Genomic DNA, 17,488 nt, shown 5'->3' with positions numbered 1-17,488 from the left:
GGAGAATAATTTTAAACATGTTAAATAAAGTGTGATTAACTGCGGAACTGCAATATGTCTGCGCCCGTTTGAACAGTGCGCGGTAACTTCCCCATACGAAGATGCTGTAAAACATGGCCAGTACAGCAGCTCTGAAAGTGTGAGTCACGTATTTATGAATAACAGGTTGTGCATAACCGATTATATATGGCTGGTACAAATGTAATATGAAATAGGTGAGACCTAGTCAGCGGGCACATGAAAATACAGTTGTTATCTGCATAATTTAACTGTTTCATTTTATGCAGCCTGTAGAATAGCTAGACTCCAATCCTTGCATGATTCAATATACATGTACCATCTTATATATATTTCAGCGGCCCTTTATCTGTGATCACGATCCTATATCTGTGATCACGGTCCTATATCTGTGATAGCGGCCTTATATCTTTGATAACTTAAATGCCTTTATTACTCAGGATGGGTTATAAAGTAAAAAATAAATAAATAAAGTTCTTTTAAACACATTGAGCAAAAAAGGGCGTCATTCGTTCAACATAATCCAATAAAAAATACAATGAGGTACAATTGTGCACAAAAAAATGTTAATTCAGTTGTCTAAATGTTTGTGACAATACTTCCATTACTTATAGTGTTCTGTAGAGCAGCTATAAATAGCACACAGAAAAAATCATGCTCACCTGTCACATTTGCACTGGATGATCCCATTGCCTATAGACTGAAGTATTTTTTTTTATTGAAAATATCAAATTAATTGCTTGTGCAAAAAAAAAGAACATCAATGCAGGCACGTAGCGGAACGTATGTTGCCGTTTTTTTGCAAGCCTGTACGACCGGAAGGACGAAAGTTTTTGAAGACTACAAATAGCATAGAATCAATTCACTATCATTTTCCCGTACTTTCCATACATGTGTTGCTATAATGGCTCGCACTGCTCGGCCGATTGCGAACTTAACTTCGGACATGTTTGCGTACACTGTTGTAAATGTGAATTGTTAAGTAAGTTTTAAAATATGACAGAAAAATGCACATGATGTTTCTGGCACTACAAGCCCATGCCTGCTAATAAGCCCTCTCATATCTATTACAATTCAGTGGAAGTGCCAACAAATGATATTTCAATATCCTGCAATATAAGCCCACCCACCTATTTTGCGTCAGAGGTTACATGTTGGCTTGCTGAAGGATAAATATGATACATTGTATACATTTTATTTTATGTAGGATATTAGCAACATTTGAAAACACACTCTTAGAAAAATATAATAAAAACATTTTGTCAAGTTCCTTAATAATCAGACAACTATATGCATGTACCACCTCTTTATCTTACCATTGATAAGAATAATCCTTGGATCAGAAAAATTCCGCTAAGTAGCTGTCGACTACTCACTAGTTTCAGTAGTTTGTGTATGCTAAGTAGCTGTCGACTACTCACTAGTTTCAGTAGTTTGTGTATGCTAAGTAGCTGTCGACTACTCACTAGTTTCAGTAGTTTGTGTATGGTCCATTCACCAGTTCATCATTTTGTCTCACCTGCAACGGATGTCGAGGAGGCAGGACTTGGGTGTTACTTTTCCGATGGCGGCGGCGTCAATGTTAAGTTTTTGCGTTTAACTCTGTTTCTCAAAAACTACAAGTGCTAGACCAACCAAACTTGGACCATACATGCGTCTTATATACTTCAGCTCAATCCATGCATCAGTTGCTGAATGTGCCCTACATTCCGCAGTGACTTTGACAGCATCTTCATAAATGTTAAGCTGTGTGTTTTATGCTGTATCTCAAAAAGTTAAAGCGTTGGACTAAATTAACCTCACACATTGCATCTTATGTTCAAAGCGGGGACATGCAAGACATCTAATTACGTGTAATTCTTTTTATCTAACAGACTGTTAACATAACATAACAGCTAATTTACATCCTGTTTGATACTTTTCAAGTATTTTTCAGTATTTCATGCGATATTATGGAACCTTTTTACCAATATATGGCTCCATTTAAAGTATATAAATCTAAGAAGTTTTTGATGTGTGCACAGCATTGTTAACATAAAAATGTTTTTCTTTTGCAGACTTGTAAGTGGAGATGTGAATGGAAACTTTGATCAGCTCTTCTCCAGGATAGGCAGCATTCAAAAGAAAAGTGGAAATTTTGATGTAGGTGAAAATCAGTGATCATGCGTGTTAACGACAGAGAAAAAGCAACAATTCCAATTCTTTTTTTGGGGATTCATATGTTTTGGGATCCCAATTTTGGTAAAGTTGGCATATACTGGGTTAAAATTGTGACTTAATTCACATTAATTTCAAAAAAATATTTTCCCCCTTTTCATATGATTTATGATTTTCATTTCAATTTTTGTAATCACTTTCAATGTACATGTAAGTTAGAGACAGGCTTCTGTTGTTGTAAAATACGTTTATTTTTTTACCAATGACACACTGCACTAGTGTTAAGAATTACTTTTCTTTTAGAAAACAAAAATTACTTAAAAAAACCCAATTCTGTTCTTATTTGCAATGATAAGTTTTTTTATTTGAAGCAATGAAAATCATAGAAATATTCATTTTTTACTAGAGATATGTTTATTTATCATGATTTTTTTCTGTAGTACATGTACAGATTCATAGATTAACCATGATATTGGTTTTTTGATTTCTGTCAATTTTCTCTGACTTCAAGAAGATACAACTTTCTGCTACAATATAACATAAGATAATGTTTTTAGGCCAAGGGGTACGTCACCTAAGAAGGAATTGTCTTACGTACATTAAACTTCATAAAAATTGTGCCTATGTTGAATAAATTCTTTAGCTACATGTATACCCTGTAATTAGTTGTAAGATTTTTGTTTTATATAATTATATAAATATTGTCTACCTTGTTTACAGCTTCTGTTATGTGTAGGAGATTTCTTTGGTGATGATGAGAGTAATTGGAAGCCATTTATATCTGGAGAGAAAAAAGGTGATGTTTGTATATTAACCTGATTTATATTTGATATGATTAAGAACAGAATACTTCGTTGATTTTACTCCTGTTTAAAAAGCTAAATAAATGTCTCCTCATAGATGAAAAGCCAGGATTAATATTAATGATACTCTGCTGTGTAGTGATTTGATATTGAAGGGTCAAAAAATCATATTTTTGTAGTTTAAACATATTTGCAGTGCTTCAATTGAAGACAACACCATAAATATTTGTTTAAATATATTTTTGTAAATTTTGTTAGTCATTGGTCAATCCATTTGAGGAGATGATAAATCTTTATGTTTTAGATTACTTGAAGCCGAGGTTTAATTCTATCAATATCAAACAGATATCACTATAAAGATGTAGCTACAGATTTTATAACAATTTACCTTTTGATTAGAACTATTTTGAGAGCATGTTTATGTTTTATAATTTCAGTACCTTTGAGTACCCTGATACTAGGCCCTAACCAAAAGGAACATGTCGGCTACTACAGTGGAGAGGATGGTGTCGAGCTGTGTCACAATGTCACATACCTTGGTATGATGGGGGTACTGTTAGAAAAAAAGTGATGCAAAACTTTGTTAATGTACCAAGCAATAAAACAACAATTTGTAGAAATATGTCTGTTACATAATTGTTATCCATATATGTCCCTTCATCAGAAAATAGTTTTTTTATCACGAAATTTAATATTTTATAGTGAAGATTCTGTATTTTGTAATTTTTAAACTTTTGAAGATAAATTTTGCGGTGTGTAGATAGATTTATTTACAGTAACAATGGAAAACAATTACCGGTAGAAAAATATTGTGCCAGTTTAAAAACCTCAATGTTGCAAATTTTTTGTTTTGTTTAATGCAACTGCAAATATTATTTTGTCTTTGTTACTTTCTTGTTGAATGCGAGTACCTCTTCGGAGTGGTGTGAACTGAAAACGAAGTAATTTGCCCATCAAATGCAGAGTTATAGCCCTTCGATTATGTTTGATACCAACGTTTGGGAAGTATAGATTACGCCCTGTATGTTTCCTTGTTTATTTCAACACAAATTTAAATATGAAACAAGATATTTCAACTTAGATAAATCATTACTTTTGCTAGCCCTGCTGAAATGGAAGCACAGGATATTTATTTTATCTTTCACAGGCAAGAAGGGAATGTTTACAGGATCGTCAGGGTTACAGCTGGCCTACCTCAGTGGTCTAGAGAGTTCAGATGACAATGGAGATGATACACATTTTTGTAACAAAGATGTCTCCTCCCTCACTCTACCAGTCATCTCTGACTCCAAATTCAGAGGGGTCGACATCTTAATTACATCTCAATGGCCACAAGGGGTCGACAAATATGGAATAAAAATGGTAAAAATTAGATATGCTAGCTTTCTGATGGCCTGTGTGTTGTCTTGCATCTAAATATTAGCTTATAGGATTTCATAAAGAGTTTCTGGTATAGTTTAGAATTTTTTTAGTGATTATTTACAATGTTTGCAAAAGTATTGAAGATTAGAGTTACTTTCAAGGTGTGACACAGGTTAGAGTACCTGTTTGACGAATGGATTCGGTTAGGTTAAATACTTGGGTTTTGTGTGGTCAGGGATAAATTAAAGTTCCAAGAACACAGGGTATTTAAGCAATGGCAGTTTGAGTGATCTGAGGTCTATTAAGATACATTTACAACAACGTGTAACATTTGTTCAATGTTTTTTCAGGATTCTGTGGACACGTCATCCTGTGGATCTCATGCTGTGTCACAGTTAGCCATACATCTCAAACCACGCTACCACTTCGCTGGGATGGAAAGAGAATTTTATGAACGGCAGCCATACAGGTTTGTAACAGTTATGAGATGACTGTATATATGAGAAAATGATTTAGCCTGCTCTATCCCACTGCATGATTGTAAGGATTGACTAATGTATTGGCCTGCTATAGTCCACTGCATGATTGTAAGGAATTACTAATGTATTAGCCTGCTATAGCCCACTGCATGGTTGTAAGGATTGACTAATGTATTAGCCTGCTCTATCCCACTGCATGATTGTAAGGATTGACTAATGTATTGGCCTGCTATAGTCCACTGCATGATTGTAAGGATTGACTAATGTATTGGCCTGCTATAGCCCACTGCATGTTTGTAAGGATTGACTAATGTATTAGCCTGCTATAGCCCACTGCATGATTGTAAGGATTGACTAATGTATTAGCCTGCTATATCACACTGCATGATTGTAAGGATTGACTAATGTATTGGCCTGCTATAGCCCACTGCATGATTGTAAGGATTTACTAATGTATTAGCCTGCTATAGTCCACTGCATGATCGTAAGGATTGACTAATGTATTAGCCTGCTATAGCACACTGCATGATTGTAAGGATTGACTAATGTATTAGCCTGCTATAGCCCACTGCATGTTTGTAAGGATTTACTAATGTATTAGCCTGCTATAGCCCACTGCATGTTTGTAAGGATTGACTAATGTATTGACCTGCGATAGCCCACTGCATGATTGTAAGGATTGACTAATGTATTAGCCTGCTATAGTCCACTGCATGATCGTTAACAGCAAGTGATGAGAAACAGCTGTAAAAACTTGAGTTTCCTCTGTGACCTGTTACTTGGGACACTGAATATATGAGCATTAATCATAAGCTCTCTATAAAACACTAGACAACTCTGTATTTTATTTCTTTTCTCTTTTAATGATTACTAACTAGTTCCTTTCCATGGTGTCTATCTAGGTAACTTAGTTTCAGAATGATATGACTCATGGGATGTCATGCTACCATGTCTAAGTTGTAATATTTCTGCATGATGACATTTTTAAATTACCTTTGCGGTCCCGAAGAAATCAAGCCCCAACCAATTAAACAACAAACCAATCATTCAATCAAGAATTCAGACTTTTCTGTCTTAACTTAAGAACGGGGTGGTCAGACAACTGTTTTTAAATCTCTATATCTTATGCATCAAATACAAATTATTTTGTTCATCTGCTGAATAATTTTGAAGCCTATTTTATACATGTAATTTATATAATGCTGTATAGTTAATAATGTAAGCTTAAAAATCCTAATTCAATCTTACATTTATAATTTTAGGAATCATAAGGTTTTGTCAGATAAGGACAAACATGTTACCCGATTCATAGGACTGGCAAACACAAGTAACAAGGACAAGAAAAAGGTTAGTATATCTGGGGTATAGGTTCATTATCATAGGACTGGCAAACACAAGTAACAAGGACAGGAAAAAGGTTAGTATATCTGGGGAATGGGTTCATTATCATAGGACTGGCAAAAACAAGTAACAAGGACAAGAAAAAGGTTAGTATATCCGGGGAATAGGTTCATTATCATAGGACTGGCAAACACAAGTAACAAGGACAAGAAAAAGGTTAGAGTATCTGGGGAATAGGTTCATTAAAGGAATACAGTAATATCAATCCTAAGTAAAAGTGTTTTAATGTTTTGAGTTTCAGTTGATGTATTATTATTGGAATATTATATCACAATGATTGACTGAAATGACTGTATTCCAGTAAACAAAGGTCCGCAGGTGTATCTAGTTTACAACATGTTAGATGTAGTCAAATCAAGTATGATGTGTTAAGCCAAAGTAGACTTGTTTTAAAACTACCTGATGTTGTAATTATTAAATAATGAGAATGTAATGTTTTCTGTATTAGATACCTGCTATTAGTGCTTTTGTTTAAGTATAGGATAATTGACTGAATGGAGAAGAAAGTGCTGCTACCTGATGACAATCTTTGTAAGAGGAGTGAAATCGTGAATACCTAACCCAACAGTCTCTATTATAACTTTGATGGACATTTCCAAAACATTCATTGTTTCTGTCAAATAATTCCCCAGGAACGATTTATGTATGAATCATCTTAAAAATGTCTTTGACAGTTTCTCTATGCCTTCAACATAACACCACTGAGTGCTATGGAGCCCTCGGAACTGACCAAACAGCCAGCTGACGTTACAGAATGTCCGTTTACACTGACCATGTCCAGACAGGACTTACAGAATCAGGTAAGGAAAGAAAATTAGCATACAATGGTTATATTGAGGTCTCTTTGGCCCATTGCTCTGTCACAGGTCTGTTCTAATTTACACAACATTGCTGCTGTACTTGGGCAGTTTACATCATTTAAATCAGTGACCTATCAAAACTAGAAATTATTATCAAACTGCAGAAAGGCATTTTTTTTTAATTGAAAGAGAATTCTATGCAGTAAGATACAGTACATAAAAGGAGAGTTACTACATACTTTTTCTACCATGTCAACAATGTAACAAAACTGTTCAATGGTAGAAAACATTTTTTATTGGGCAACAAATTTTGCTTATGAAATACTTTTCCAAAAGCCTCCCCTGTATTGCAAACCTAAACCAGTGAGCTGTGTGTGACCAAACGAATTAGCTTTGTCGAGTTAGGGAACATGTTTATACCTAATCATTTCTACATATATGGCAAAACATGACCACTGGCTCAATGTCAAGAAATCATGACGTCAGTTGTGACAATACCTGTGTTGGTGAAAAGAAAATGAGGCAATTATATACATCAACAAACAAACAGCCTATATTAAATAGAGGATTTGGGTTACATTTTTCATAGGCACTGAAGTTGACATGAAAGTACTTTAAATTACATTTTCATGTGGTAGAAAAGTTTTATAAAGATATAATGATGGAATATACTCAGGATTCAGAATTGTTGGAAATATGTTTTTTCCCAGTGTTAGATGAAATAATTTAAAGTAACAAATATGTGTTTCTGATTATTTCATAGACAGAAGAAAAGTCGGCCCAGTTTTTTTACGACATGACAGAGAAAAAGAATTCCAAAAGGAGACAACATGATGGAGGTGGTCCCGATAGGAAGAAAAAACATCGTAAGTTTACGAACAACAGGCATTGTTACTGTTATTTTAGATGGCCATCGGAGAACTGCTGAGTCATAGTACTGTTCATTTTGGTAGAGGTCATTTAGTTTAACCAATGCTAATGTCAGAGCTTTCCAATGTTTACCAAATTTGGTATTCTACACCCCTGGGCATGAAAGAATATTTTTCTCCCATTCCAACTACTAGAATAAGTTCAGAAATCATGAAAATGCGTTTGGACTTGCTACCATTTTTTACCCCTGAACCTTTTTGACCAAAACGAAATAATGTTAATCCACCAATACAACACAACAGGAACATTTCTAATCAAGTAAAACTGCCATTAAACCATATTGTCACAAAACCTCAATTTCAGCACTGCATGAGTTTGTTGTTCTCTATGTAAATGTATCAATACAATGAAATGTTAACAATAGACTGTGACTGCTTCTTCCTAAACTGACATATATTAAAATCAGTATCATTGACACAGCAATAATAAATAAAATACATAAATAAAGCAACCTATGTTCACAGCCCAGGCCACTGGTCCGTGTTGGTTCTGTCTGGGCAGTCCAGAGGTGGAGAAACACCTAGTGGTCAGTGTAGGAGATCATGTAAGTATTTGGTCAGTGTGAAGCCTTACTCCTAGAGGTCAGTTTAAGAACAACTAGTGGTCAGTTTATAAGATTATTTAAGTGTTGGTCAGCATGTAGCATATCTTATAGTGTATAGTTAAGGAGATCAGCAAAGTGTTTGTCAGTACGTAAAATAAACACCTAGTGGTCAGTTTAGGAGATCATTTGAGTGTTGGTCATTATGAGGAGATCAGCAAAATGTTTGTCCGTACGTAAATAACACCTGGTGGTCAGTTTAGTAACACTTTGATAGTCATTGAATTACGTTCACGAAAAATGGCTCACAACCAGATATCTTCATATTACCACCAGAAACTGAAATAAAGATAGCTACCAGGTAAATAAAAAGTGACTTTCTTAATCATGTCCTACTACAGTGGAAAGGCCGAGTTGTACGATGTCACTTCCACCACATCTGTCAGGACTACTGTAAACTTTTGCCCAGACAAATTTTTCGCCCTACGCCGGAGAAACCCATTTTCGCCCAATGTTAATTTCATCCTTCACATTTGATTACTATGTCTATTGTATCACTTACTACAGTTGTCTGTAATGATCAACTCACTGTCATTATGGAGGGCGAAAACGGCGAAATATTAAACTGGTGTACCGGTATACAGTATAGCTTCTGAACAGTTGTTTTGATGAAGCTTTGTATTCCTGATCATTGTAGGTTGTATCTCTAGGTCAGGGTCAGGGTCATGTCCCTCATGGCAGTTATTTCTAGGTCAGGGACAGGGTCATGTCCCTCATGGCAGTTATTTCTAGGTCATGGTCAGGGTCATGTCCCTCATGGCAGTTATCTCTAGGTCAGGGTCATGTTCCTCATGGCAGTAATTTCTAGGTCAGGGTCAGGGTCATGTCCCTCATGACAGTTATCTCTAGGTCAGGGTCAGGGTCATGTCCCTCATGGCAGTTATTTCTAGGTCAGGGACAGGGTCATGTCCCTCATGGCAGTTATCTCGAGGTCAGGGTCATGTCCCTCATGGCAGTTGTTTCTAGGTCAGGGTCAGGGTCATGTGCCTCATGGCAGTTATGTCTAGGTCAGGGTCAGGGTCATGTCCCTCATGACAGTTATCTCTAGGTCAGTGTCAGGGTCATGTCCCGCATGGCAGTTGTCTCTAGGTCAGGGTCAGGGTCATGTCGCTCATGGCAGTTATTTCTAGGTCAGGGACAGGGTCATGTCCCTCATGGCAGTTATCTCTAGGTCAGGGTCATGTGCCTCAAGGCAGTTATCTCTAGGTCAGGGTCATGTCCCTCATGGCAGTTATCTATAGGTCAGGGTCATGTCCCTCATGGCAGTTATTTCTAGGTCAGGGTCACGGTCATGTCCCTCGTGGCAGTTATCTCTAGGTCAGGGTCAGGGTCATGTCCCTCATGGCAGTTATCTCTAGGTCAGGGTCATGTGCCTCATGGCAGTTATTTCTAGGTCAGGGTCAGGGTCATGGCCCTCATGGCAGTTATCTATAGGTCAGGGTCATGTCTCTCATGGCAGTTATTTCTAGGTCAGGGTCAGGGTCATGTGCCTCATGGAAGTTATCTCTAGGTCAGGGTCAGGGTCATGTCCCTCATGGCAGTTATCTCTAGGTATTTAAATGAAGACTAAGGGGAGGTAAGTATGTTAAACTTATTCTTTATTCACTCTGGTTGTTGGTTACAGAACTACCTCGCACTGGCCAAGGGAGGGTTGGTGGATGACCACATATTGATACTGCCCATCGGTCATCACCAGTCTACTGTGCTGGCTCCCTCGGAGGTTATAGATGAGATTGACAAGTAAGTCATAAGTTTGTAATATTGTTGCTTCCTTTCATCCAAATTTTCAAGTGACAAGATCAGGAAAATAGTTTAAAAATAAATCAGTATCGGTATCTGGGAATGAGCAGAGGAGACATACATATATATAAGAGTATATATATAGTTACTGTGTCTTGATAAAGGAGTGGATCGCTCCGAAAATTTGACAACCTTAACTTGTCCACACTGTTGGAATTACTTCTTTCCCCCATATACTATTTTAAGTAATTCGTATCCTACGGACATACCTCCATTAGGATCAGTGTTATATGGGATTTTACCGTCTTTATTACTTCTTTGACCCATATAGTTACTGGTATATATATTCATGTAATAATGGCATGGTCAAAACTTTATTTAAACTTTGCATTACTGTATTCTGTATACTGAGAAATTTTCGCTGCTGTTTAATTTTTCGCCTTTTTTGCTCTAAATTTATTACTACTTGGTCATTTGTAAACAACTTGATCAACTTGATACACAAAGTAATTAGATATGAAGAGATAATTCAATTTTGGGTGAAAATAGATTTACTGTGAAAATTTGACTGGACAAACATTTCCGGGTATTTAGGACATGTGCATAATGTGTTCAATAAAACTAACGTGTTAATGAAATACACTAAGGTGTCGGAACAAGCTTAGCTTTCAAATGATGTTTGACTTTAATTATAAGGTTATCTTCTCATTTATGTCCTGATTGTTACAATGTAGTCACACAGATAAAGCTGAGCGGAGAATAATTCCAAACATGTCAAGATACCCAATTCTGTTTCTTATATAACAATGTCCAAATTAATGTCAGTGTTGAGATCATTGTAATATCATGTTTGATGTTTTCTGATATTAAGTGGAACATTAATCAACATTACATATTGTATAACACATGGAAATGGCTGTGAAAATGTACAAGATAAATATCCCTGTCGAGATATAAGACACTAGTTTTGTTTACCTGTTTATATTTTTTCAGGTACAAGGCTGCACTAAAGAAGTGCTACAAATCAATGGGAAAGGCTGTTGTTTTCTTTGAGAGAAATTACAGGACTCAGCACCTTCAGATCCAGGTTTGGCCTTTAAAAAAAATGTTAAATTAATCTTTTGTTGGAAGATGGAAAATCTTGAATGTTACTGTAACAGATTAGGGGGCACTCATCCAACATCAACCCCATTTGGTGTAGGTTAACGATTGATGTCCCATGGTTGTACCCCATGGCTGGGATAGCTAGCCTGCCAGTAAGGCAGTATTTTCCCCCTCATATTCCTTGGCTGTTACGTAATGAAATATCATAATTGATTGTAGGCAGGAACCTCATGACTGTTTGAACATATACTGATTTTAAATGAGAATCATTATTATTTGTGTAACATATATATTGCAATTTTTCAAAGACCACAAGCACTAATTATATCATTCAAAGTAAATCAGGACTGATCTGACTACAAATGAAATGGTTATTGCACACCACCTCCACACAGTGTTGTTCTTTCTTTATGCAGAAATTCATTTTAAATCTTTCCATCTTAAAAAAATAATGTGTATGCTTACACCTCTAAATCTGTATATTCTTTGAACCAGCGCCACTGGCTTAAATCTTGTTTATACCAGTGTTGGCTATGGAATATTTCTCTAGGTTGTACTGGTGCTGGTGGACTGTACCTATAGGTTCATTCAACAGACCATCACCATGAATCTAGGTATCTACCTTTGTCTGTATGTTCATTGCCTTTGTTCTAGGTTGTACCTGTATCAGTGGACTGTATCTGTATGTTCATTGCCTTTGTTCTAGGTTGTACCTGTACGAGAGGACTGTATCTGTATGTTTGTTACCTTTGTTCTAGGTTGTACCTGTATGAGTGGTCTGTATCTGTATGTTTGTTGCCTTTGTTCTAGGTTGTACCTATGCCAGTGGACTGTATCTGTATGTTCATTGGCTTTGTTCTAGGTTGTACCTGTACGAGTGGACTGTATCTGTATGTTTGTTACCTTTGTTCTAGGTTGTACCTGTATGAGTGGACTGTATCTGTATGTTTGTTGCCTTTGTTCTAGGTTGTACCTGTACGAGTGGACTGTATCTGTATGTTTGGTACCTTGGTTCTAGGTTGTACCTGTATGAGTGGACTGTATCTATATGTTTGTTGCCTTTGTTCTAGGTTGTACCTGTACCAGTGGACTGTCTCTGTATGGTCATTGCCTTTGTTCTAGGCTGTACCTGTACCAGTGGACTGTATCTGTATGTTTGTTGGCTTTGTTCTAGGTTGTACCTGTACGAGTAAACTGTATCTGTATGTTCATTGCCTTTGTTCTAGGTTGTACCTGTACAAGTAAACTGTATCTGTATGTTCATTGCCTTCGTTCTAGGTTGTACCTGTGCCAGTGGACTGTATCTGTATGTTTGTTGCCTTTAGACCATCACCATGAATCTAGGTATCTACCTTTGTCTCTATGTTCATTGCCTTTGTTCTAGGTTTTACCTGTACGAGTGGACTGTATCTGTATGTTAGTTGCCTTTGTTTTAGGTTGTACCTGTACGAGTGGGCTGTATCTGTATGTTTGTTGCCTTTGTTTTAGGTTGTACCTCTACCAGTGGACTGTATCTGTATGTTGCCTTTGTTCTAGGTTGTACCTGTGCTTTGTTCTAGGTTGTACCTGTACCAGTGGACTGTCTCTGTATGGTCATTGCCTTTGTTCTAGGCTGTACCTGTACAAGTAAACTGTATCTGTATGTTTGTTGCCTTTGTTTTAGGTTGTACCTCTACCAGTGGACTGTATCTGTATGTTGCCTTTGTTCTAGGTTGTACCTGTACAAGTAAACTATATCTGTATGTTCATTGCCTTCGTTCTAGGTTGTACCTGTACCAGTGGACTGTATGTGTATGTTCATTGCCTTTGTTTCAGGTTGTACCTGTACGAGTGGACTGTACTGTACCAGTGGACTGTACCTGTATGTTCATTGCCTTTGTTCTAGCTTGTACCTGTACCAGTGGACTGTATGTGTATGTTCATTGCATATGTTCTAGATTGTATGTTCATTGCCTTCGTTCTAGGTTGTACCTGTGCCAGTGGACTGTATCTGTATGTTCTTTGCCTTTGTTCTAGGTTGTACCTGTATCAGTGGACTGTTTCTGTATGTTTGTTGCCTTTGTTCTAGGGTGTACCTGTATCAATGGACTGTATCTGTATGTTCATTGCCTTGGTTCTAGGTTGTACCTGTGCCAGTGGGCTGTATCTGTATGTTTGTTGCCTTTGTTCTAGGGTGTACCTGTATCAATGGACTGTATCTGTATGTTCATTGCCTTTCATTGCCTTTGTTCTAGGTTGTATCTGTACAAGTAAACTGTATCTGTATGTTTGTTGCCTTCGTTTTAGGTTGTACCTGTACCAGTGGACTCTATCTGTATGTTCATTGCCTTTGTTTTAGGTTGTACCTGTACGAGTTGTTTTAGGTTGTACCTGTACCAGTTGACTGTATCTGTATGTTTGTTGCCTTCGTTTTAGGTTGTACCTGTACCAGTGGACTGTATGTGTATGTTCATTGCCTTTGTTTCAGGTTGTACCTGTACGAGTGGACTGTATCTGTATGTTAGTTGCCTTTGTTTTAGGTTGTACCTGTACGAGTTGTTTTAGGTTGTACCTGTACCAGTGGACTGTCTCTGTATGGTCATTGCCTTTGTTCTAGGTTGTACCTGTTCCAGGGGACTGTATCTGTATGTTTATTGCCTTTGTTTTAGGTTGTACCTGTACGAGTTGTTTTAGGTTGTACCTGTACCAGTTGACTGTATCTGTATGTTTGTTGCCTTCGTTCTAGGTTGTACCTGTACCAGTGGACTGTTTCTGTATGTTCATTGACTTTGTTCTAGGTTGTATCTGTACAAGTAAACTGTATCTGTATGTTCATTGACTTTGTTCTAGGTTGTACCTGTGCCTGTGGAGTGTATCTGTATGTTGATTGCCTTTGTTTTAGGTTGTACCTGTGCCAGTGGACTCTATCTGTATGTTCATTGCCTGTACGAGTGGACTGTATCTGTATGTGCATTGCCTTTGTTTTAGGTTGTACCTGTGCCAGTGGACTGTATCTGTATGTTCTTTGCCTTTGTTCTAGGTTGTACCTGTACAAGTAAACTGTATCTGTATGTTCATTGCCTTGGTTCTAGGTTGTACCTGTGCCAGTGGGCTGTATCTGTATGTTTGTTGCCTTTGTTTACAGTTGAACCTGTACCAGTGGACTGTATCTGTATGTTTGTTACCTTTGTTCTAGGTTGTACCTGTATCAGGGGACTGTATCTGTATGTTCATTGCCTTTGTTTTAGGTTGTACCTGTATCAATGGACTGTTTCTGTATGTTCATTGCCTTTGTTCTAGGTTGTACCTGTGCCGGTGGAGTGTATCTGTATGTTCATTGCCTTTGTTCTATGCCTTACCTGTGCCGGTGGACTGTATGTGTATGTTCATTGCATATGTTCTAGATTGTATGTTCATTGCCTTCGTTCTAGGTTGTACCTGTACCAGTGGCCTGTATGTGTATGTTCATTGTTTGTTACCTTTGTTCTAGGTTGTACCTGTATCAGGGGCTGTATGTTCATTGCCTTTGTTCTAGGTTGTACCTGTTATGTGTATGTTCATTGCCTTTGTTTTAGGTTGTACCTGTACGAGTGGACTGTATCTGTATGTTTGTTGCCTTCGTTTTAGGTTGTACCTGTGCCAGTGGACTGTATGTGTATGTTCATTGCCTTTGTTTTAGGTTGTACCTGTACGAGTGGACTGTATTTGTATGTTCATTGCCTTCGTTCTAGGTTGTACCTGTACGAGTAAACTGTATCTGTATGTTGATTGCCTTTGTTTTAGGTTGTACCTGTACAAGTAAACTGTATCTGTATGTTCATTGCCTTTGTTCTAGGTTTTACCTGTACCAGTGGACTGTATCTGTCTGTTTGTTGCCTTTGTTCTAGGTTGTACCTGTGCCGGTGGACTGTATGTGTATGTTTATTGCCTTTGTTCGAGGTTGTACCTGTGCCAGTGGACTGTATGTGTATGTTTATTGCCTTTGTTCTGCCTTTGTTCTAGGTTGTACCTGTGCCGGTGGACTGTATGTGTATGTTTATTGCCTTTGTTCTGCCTTTGTTCTAGGTTGTACCTGTGCCAGTGGACTGTATGTGTATGTTTATTGCCTTTGTTCTAGGTTGTACCTGTGCCGGTGGACTGTATGTGTATGTTTATTGCCTTTGTTCTGCCTTTGTTCTAGGTTGTACCTGTGCCGGTGGACTGTATGTGTATGTTTATTGCCTTTGTTCTGCCTTTGTTCTAGGTTGTACCTGTACGAGTGGCCTGTATCTGTATGTTTGTTGCCTTTGTTCTAGGTTGTACCTGTGCCAGTGGTCTGTATCTGAATGTTCATTGCCTTTGTTCTAGGTTGTTCCTGTGCCAGTGGACTGTATCTGTATGTTTATTGCCTCTGTTCTAGGTTGTACCTGTACGAGTGTACTGTATCTTTATGTTCATTGCCTTTGTTCTAGGTTGTTCCTGTGCCAGTGGACTGTATCTGTATGTTTATTGCCTTTGTTCTAGGTTGTACCTGTACGAGTGTACTGTATCTTTATGTTCATTGCCTTTGTTCTAGGTTGTAACTGTACCAGTGGACTGTATCTGTATGTTTATTGCCTCTGTTCTAGGTTGTACCTGTACGAGTTGACTGTATCTGTATGTTTGTTGCCTTCGTTCTAGGTTGTACCTGTACGAATAAACTGTATCTGTATGTTGATTGCCTTTGTTCTAGGTTGTACCTGCACGAGTAAACTGTCTCTGTATGTTCATTGCCTTTGTTCTAGGTTGTTCCTGTGCCAGTGGACTGTATGTGTATGTTCATTGCATATGCTCTAGTTTGTATGTTCATTGCCTTCGTTCTAGGTTGTACCTGTGCCAGTGGTCTGTATCTGAATGTTCATTGCCTTTGTTCTAGGTTTTACCTGTACCAGTGGACTGTATCTGGTTGTACCTGTACGAGTGGACTGTATCTTTATGTTTGTTGCCTTTGTTCTAGGTTGTACCTGTGCCGGTGGACTGTATGTGTATGTTTATTGCCTTTGTTCTGCCTTTGTTCTAGGTTGTACCTGTGCCGGTGGACTGTATGTGTATGTTTATTGCCTTTGTTCTGCCTTTGTTCTAGGTTGTACCTGTACGAGGTATGTTCATTGCCTTTGTTCTAGGTTGTTCCTGTGCCGGTGGACTGTATCTGTATGTTCATTGCCTTTCATTGCCTTTGTTCTAGGTTGTACCTGTGCCGGTGGACTGTATGTGTATGTTTATTGCCTTTGTTCTGCCTTTGTTCTAGGTTGTACCTGTACGAGGTATGTTCATTGCCTTTGTTCTAGGTTGTTCCTGTGCCGGTGGACTGTATCTGTATGATCATTGCCTTTGTTCTAGGTTGTACCTGTACGAGGTATGTTCATTGCCTTTGTTCTAGGTTTTACCTGTACCAGTGGACTGTATCTGGTTGTACCTGTACGAGTGGACTGTATCTTTATGTTTGTTGCCTTTGTTCTAGGTTGTACCTGTATCAATGGACTGTATCTGTATGTTCATTGCCTCTGTTCTAGGTTGTACCTGTACGAGTTGACTGTATCTGTATGTTTGTTGCCTTCGTTTTAGGTTGTACCTGTACCAGTGGACTGTATCTGTATGTTTATTGCCTTTGTTCTAGGTTGTACCTGTGCCGGTGGACTGTATGTGTATGTTTATTGCCTTTGTTCTAGGTTGAACCTGTACCAGTGGACTGTATCTGTCTGTTTGTTGCCTTTGTTCTAGGTTGTACCTGTATCAATGGACTTTTTCTGTATGTTCATTGCCTTTGTTTTCGGTTGTACCTGTGCCAGTGGACTGTATCTGTATGTTTATTGCCTTTGTTCTAGGTTGAACCTGTACCAGTGGACTGTATCTGTCTGTTTGTTGCCTTTGTTCTAGGTTGTACCTGTATCAATGGACTGTTTCTGTATGTTCATTGCCTTTGTTTTCGGTTGTACCTGTGCCAGTGGACTGTATGTGGATGTTCATTGCCTTTGTTTTAGGTTGTACCTGTGCCAGTGGACTGTATGTGTATGTTTATTGCCTTTGTTCTAGGTTGTACCTGTACCAGTGGACTGTATCTGTATGTTTGTTGCCTTTGTTCTAGGTTGTACCTGT

The 17,488-nt window shown here is 37.8% G+C and overlaps 1 protein-coding gene across 3 annotated transcripts in view; it reads left to right on the top strand.

Moving 5' to 3' along the window:
* Positions 1-53: 53 nt before the first annotated feature.
* The window catches only part of LOC110453720 (CWF19-like protein 1), a 24,062-nt gene continuing 6,627 nt past the window's right edge, over positions 54-17,488 (top strand). For 2 of the 3 annotated variants that reach the window (XM_021502806.1, XM_021502807.1), the window contains exons 1-13: positions 54-139; positions 2,076-2,160; positions 2,896-2,971; positions 3,416-3,517; positions 4,126-4,340; positions 4,691-4,809; positions 6,082-6,166; positions 6,895-7,020; positions 7,784-7,886; positions 8,415-8,494; positions 10,176-10,291; positions 11,285-11,378; positions 12,674-12,716. In XM_021502806.1, the coding sequence (XP_021358481.1) occupies positions 114-139; positions 2,076-2,160; positions 2,896-2,971; positions 3,416-3,517; positions 4,126-4,340; positions 4,691-4,809; positions 6,082-6,166; positions 6,895-7,020; positions 7,784-7,886; positions 8,415-8,494; positions 10,176-10,291; positions 11,285-11,378; positions 12,674-12,716 (1,270 nt within the window). In that variant the 5' untranslated portion in view covers positions 54-113. The remainder of the gene's footprint in view (positions 140-2,075; positions 2,161-2,895; positions 2,972-3,415; positions 3,518-4,125; positions 4,341-4,690; positions 4,810-6,081; positions 6,167-6,894; positions 7,021-7,783; positions 7,887-8,414; positions 8,495-10,175; positions 10,292-11,284; positions 11,379-12,673; positions 12,717-17,488) is intronic. The other variant, XM_021502805.1, reaches the window with a different exon arrangement.

This window comes from Mizuhopecten yessoensis, unplaced genomic scaffold, assembly GCF_002113885.1.
Source record: "Mizuhopecten yessoensis strain PY_sf001 unplaced genomic scaffold, ASM211388v2 scaffold7491, whole genome shotgun sequence".
NCBI lineage: Eukaryota > Metazoa > Mollusca > Bivalvia > Pectinida > Pectinidae > Mizuhopecten > Mizuhopecten yessoensis.
This window is presented reverse-complemented; position numbering and strand designations above follow the sequence as displayed.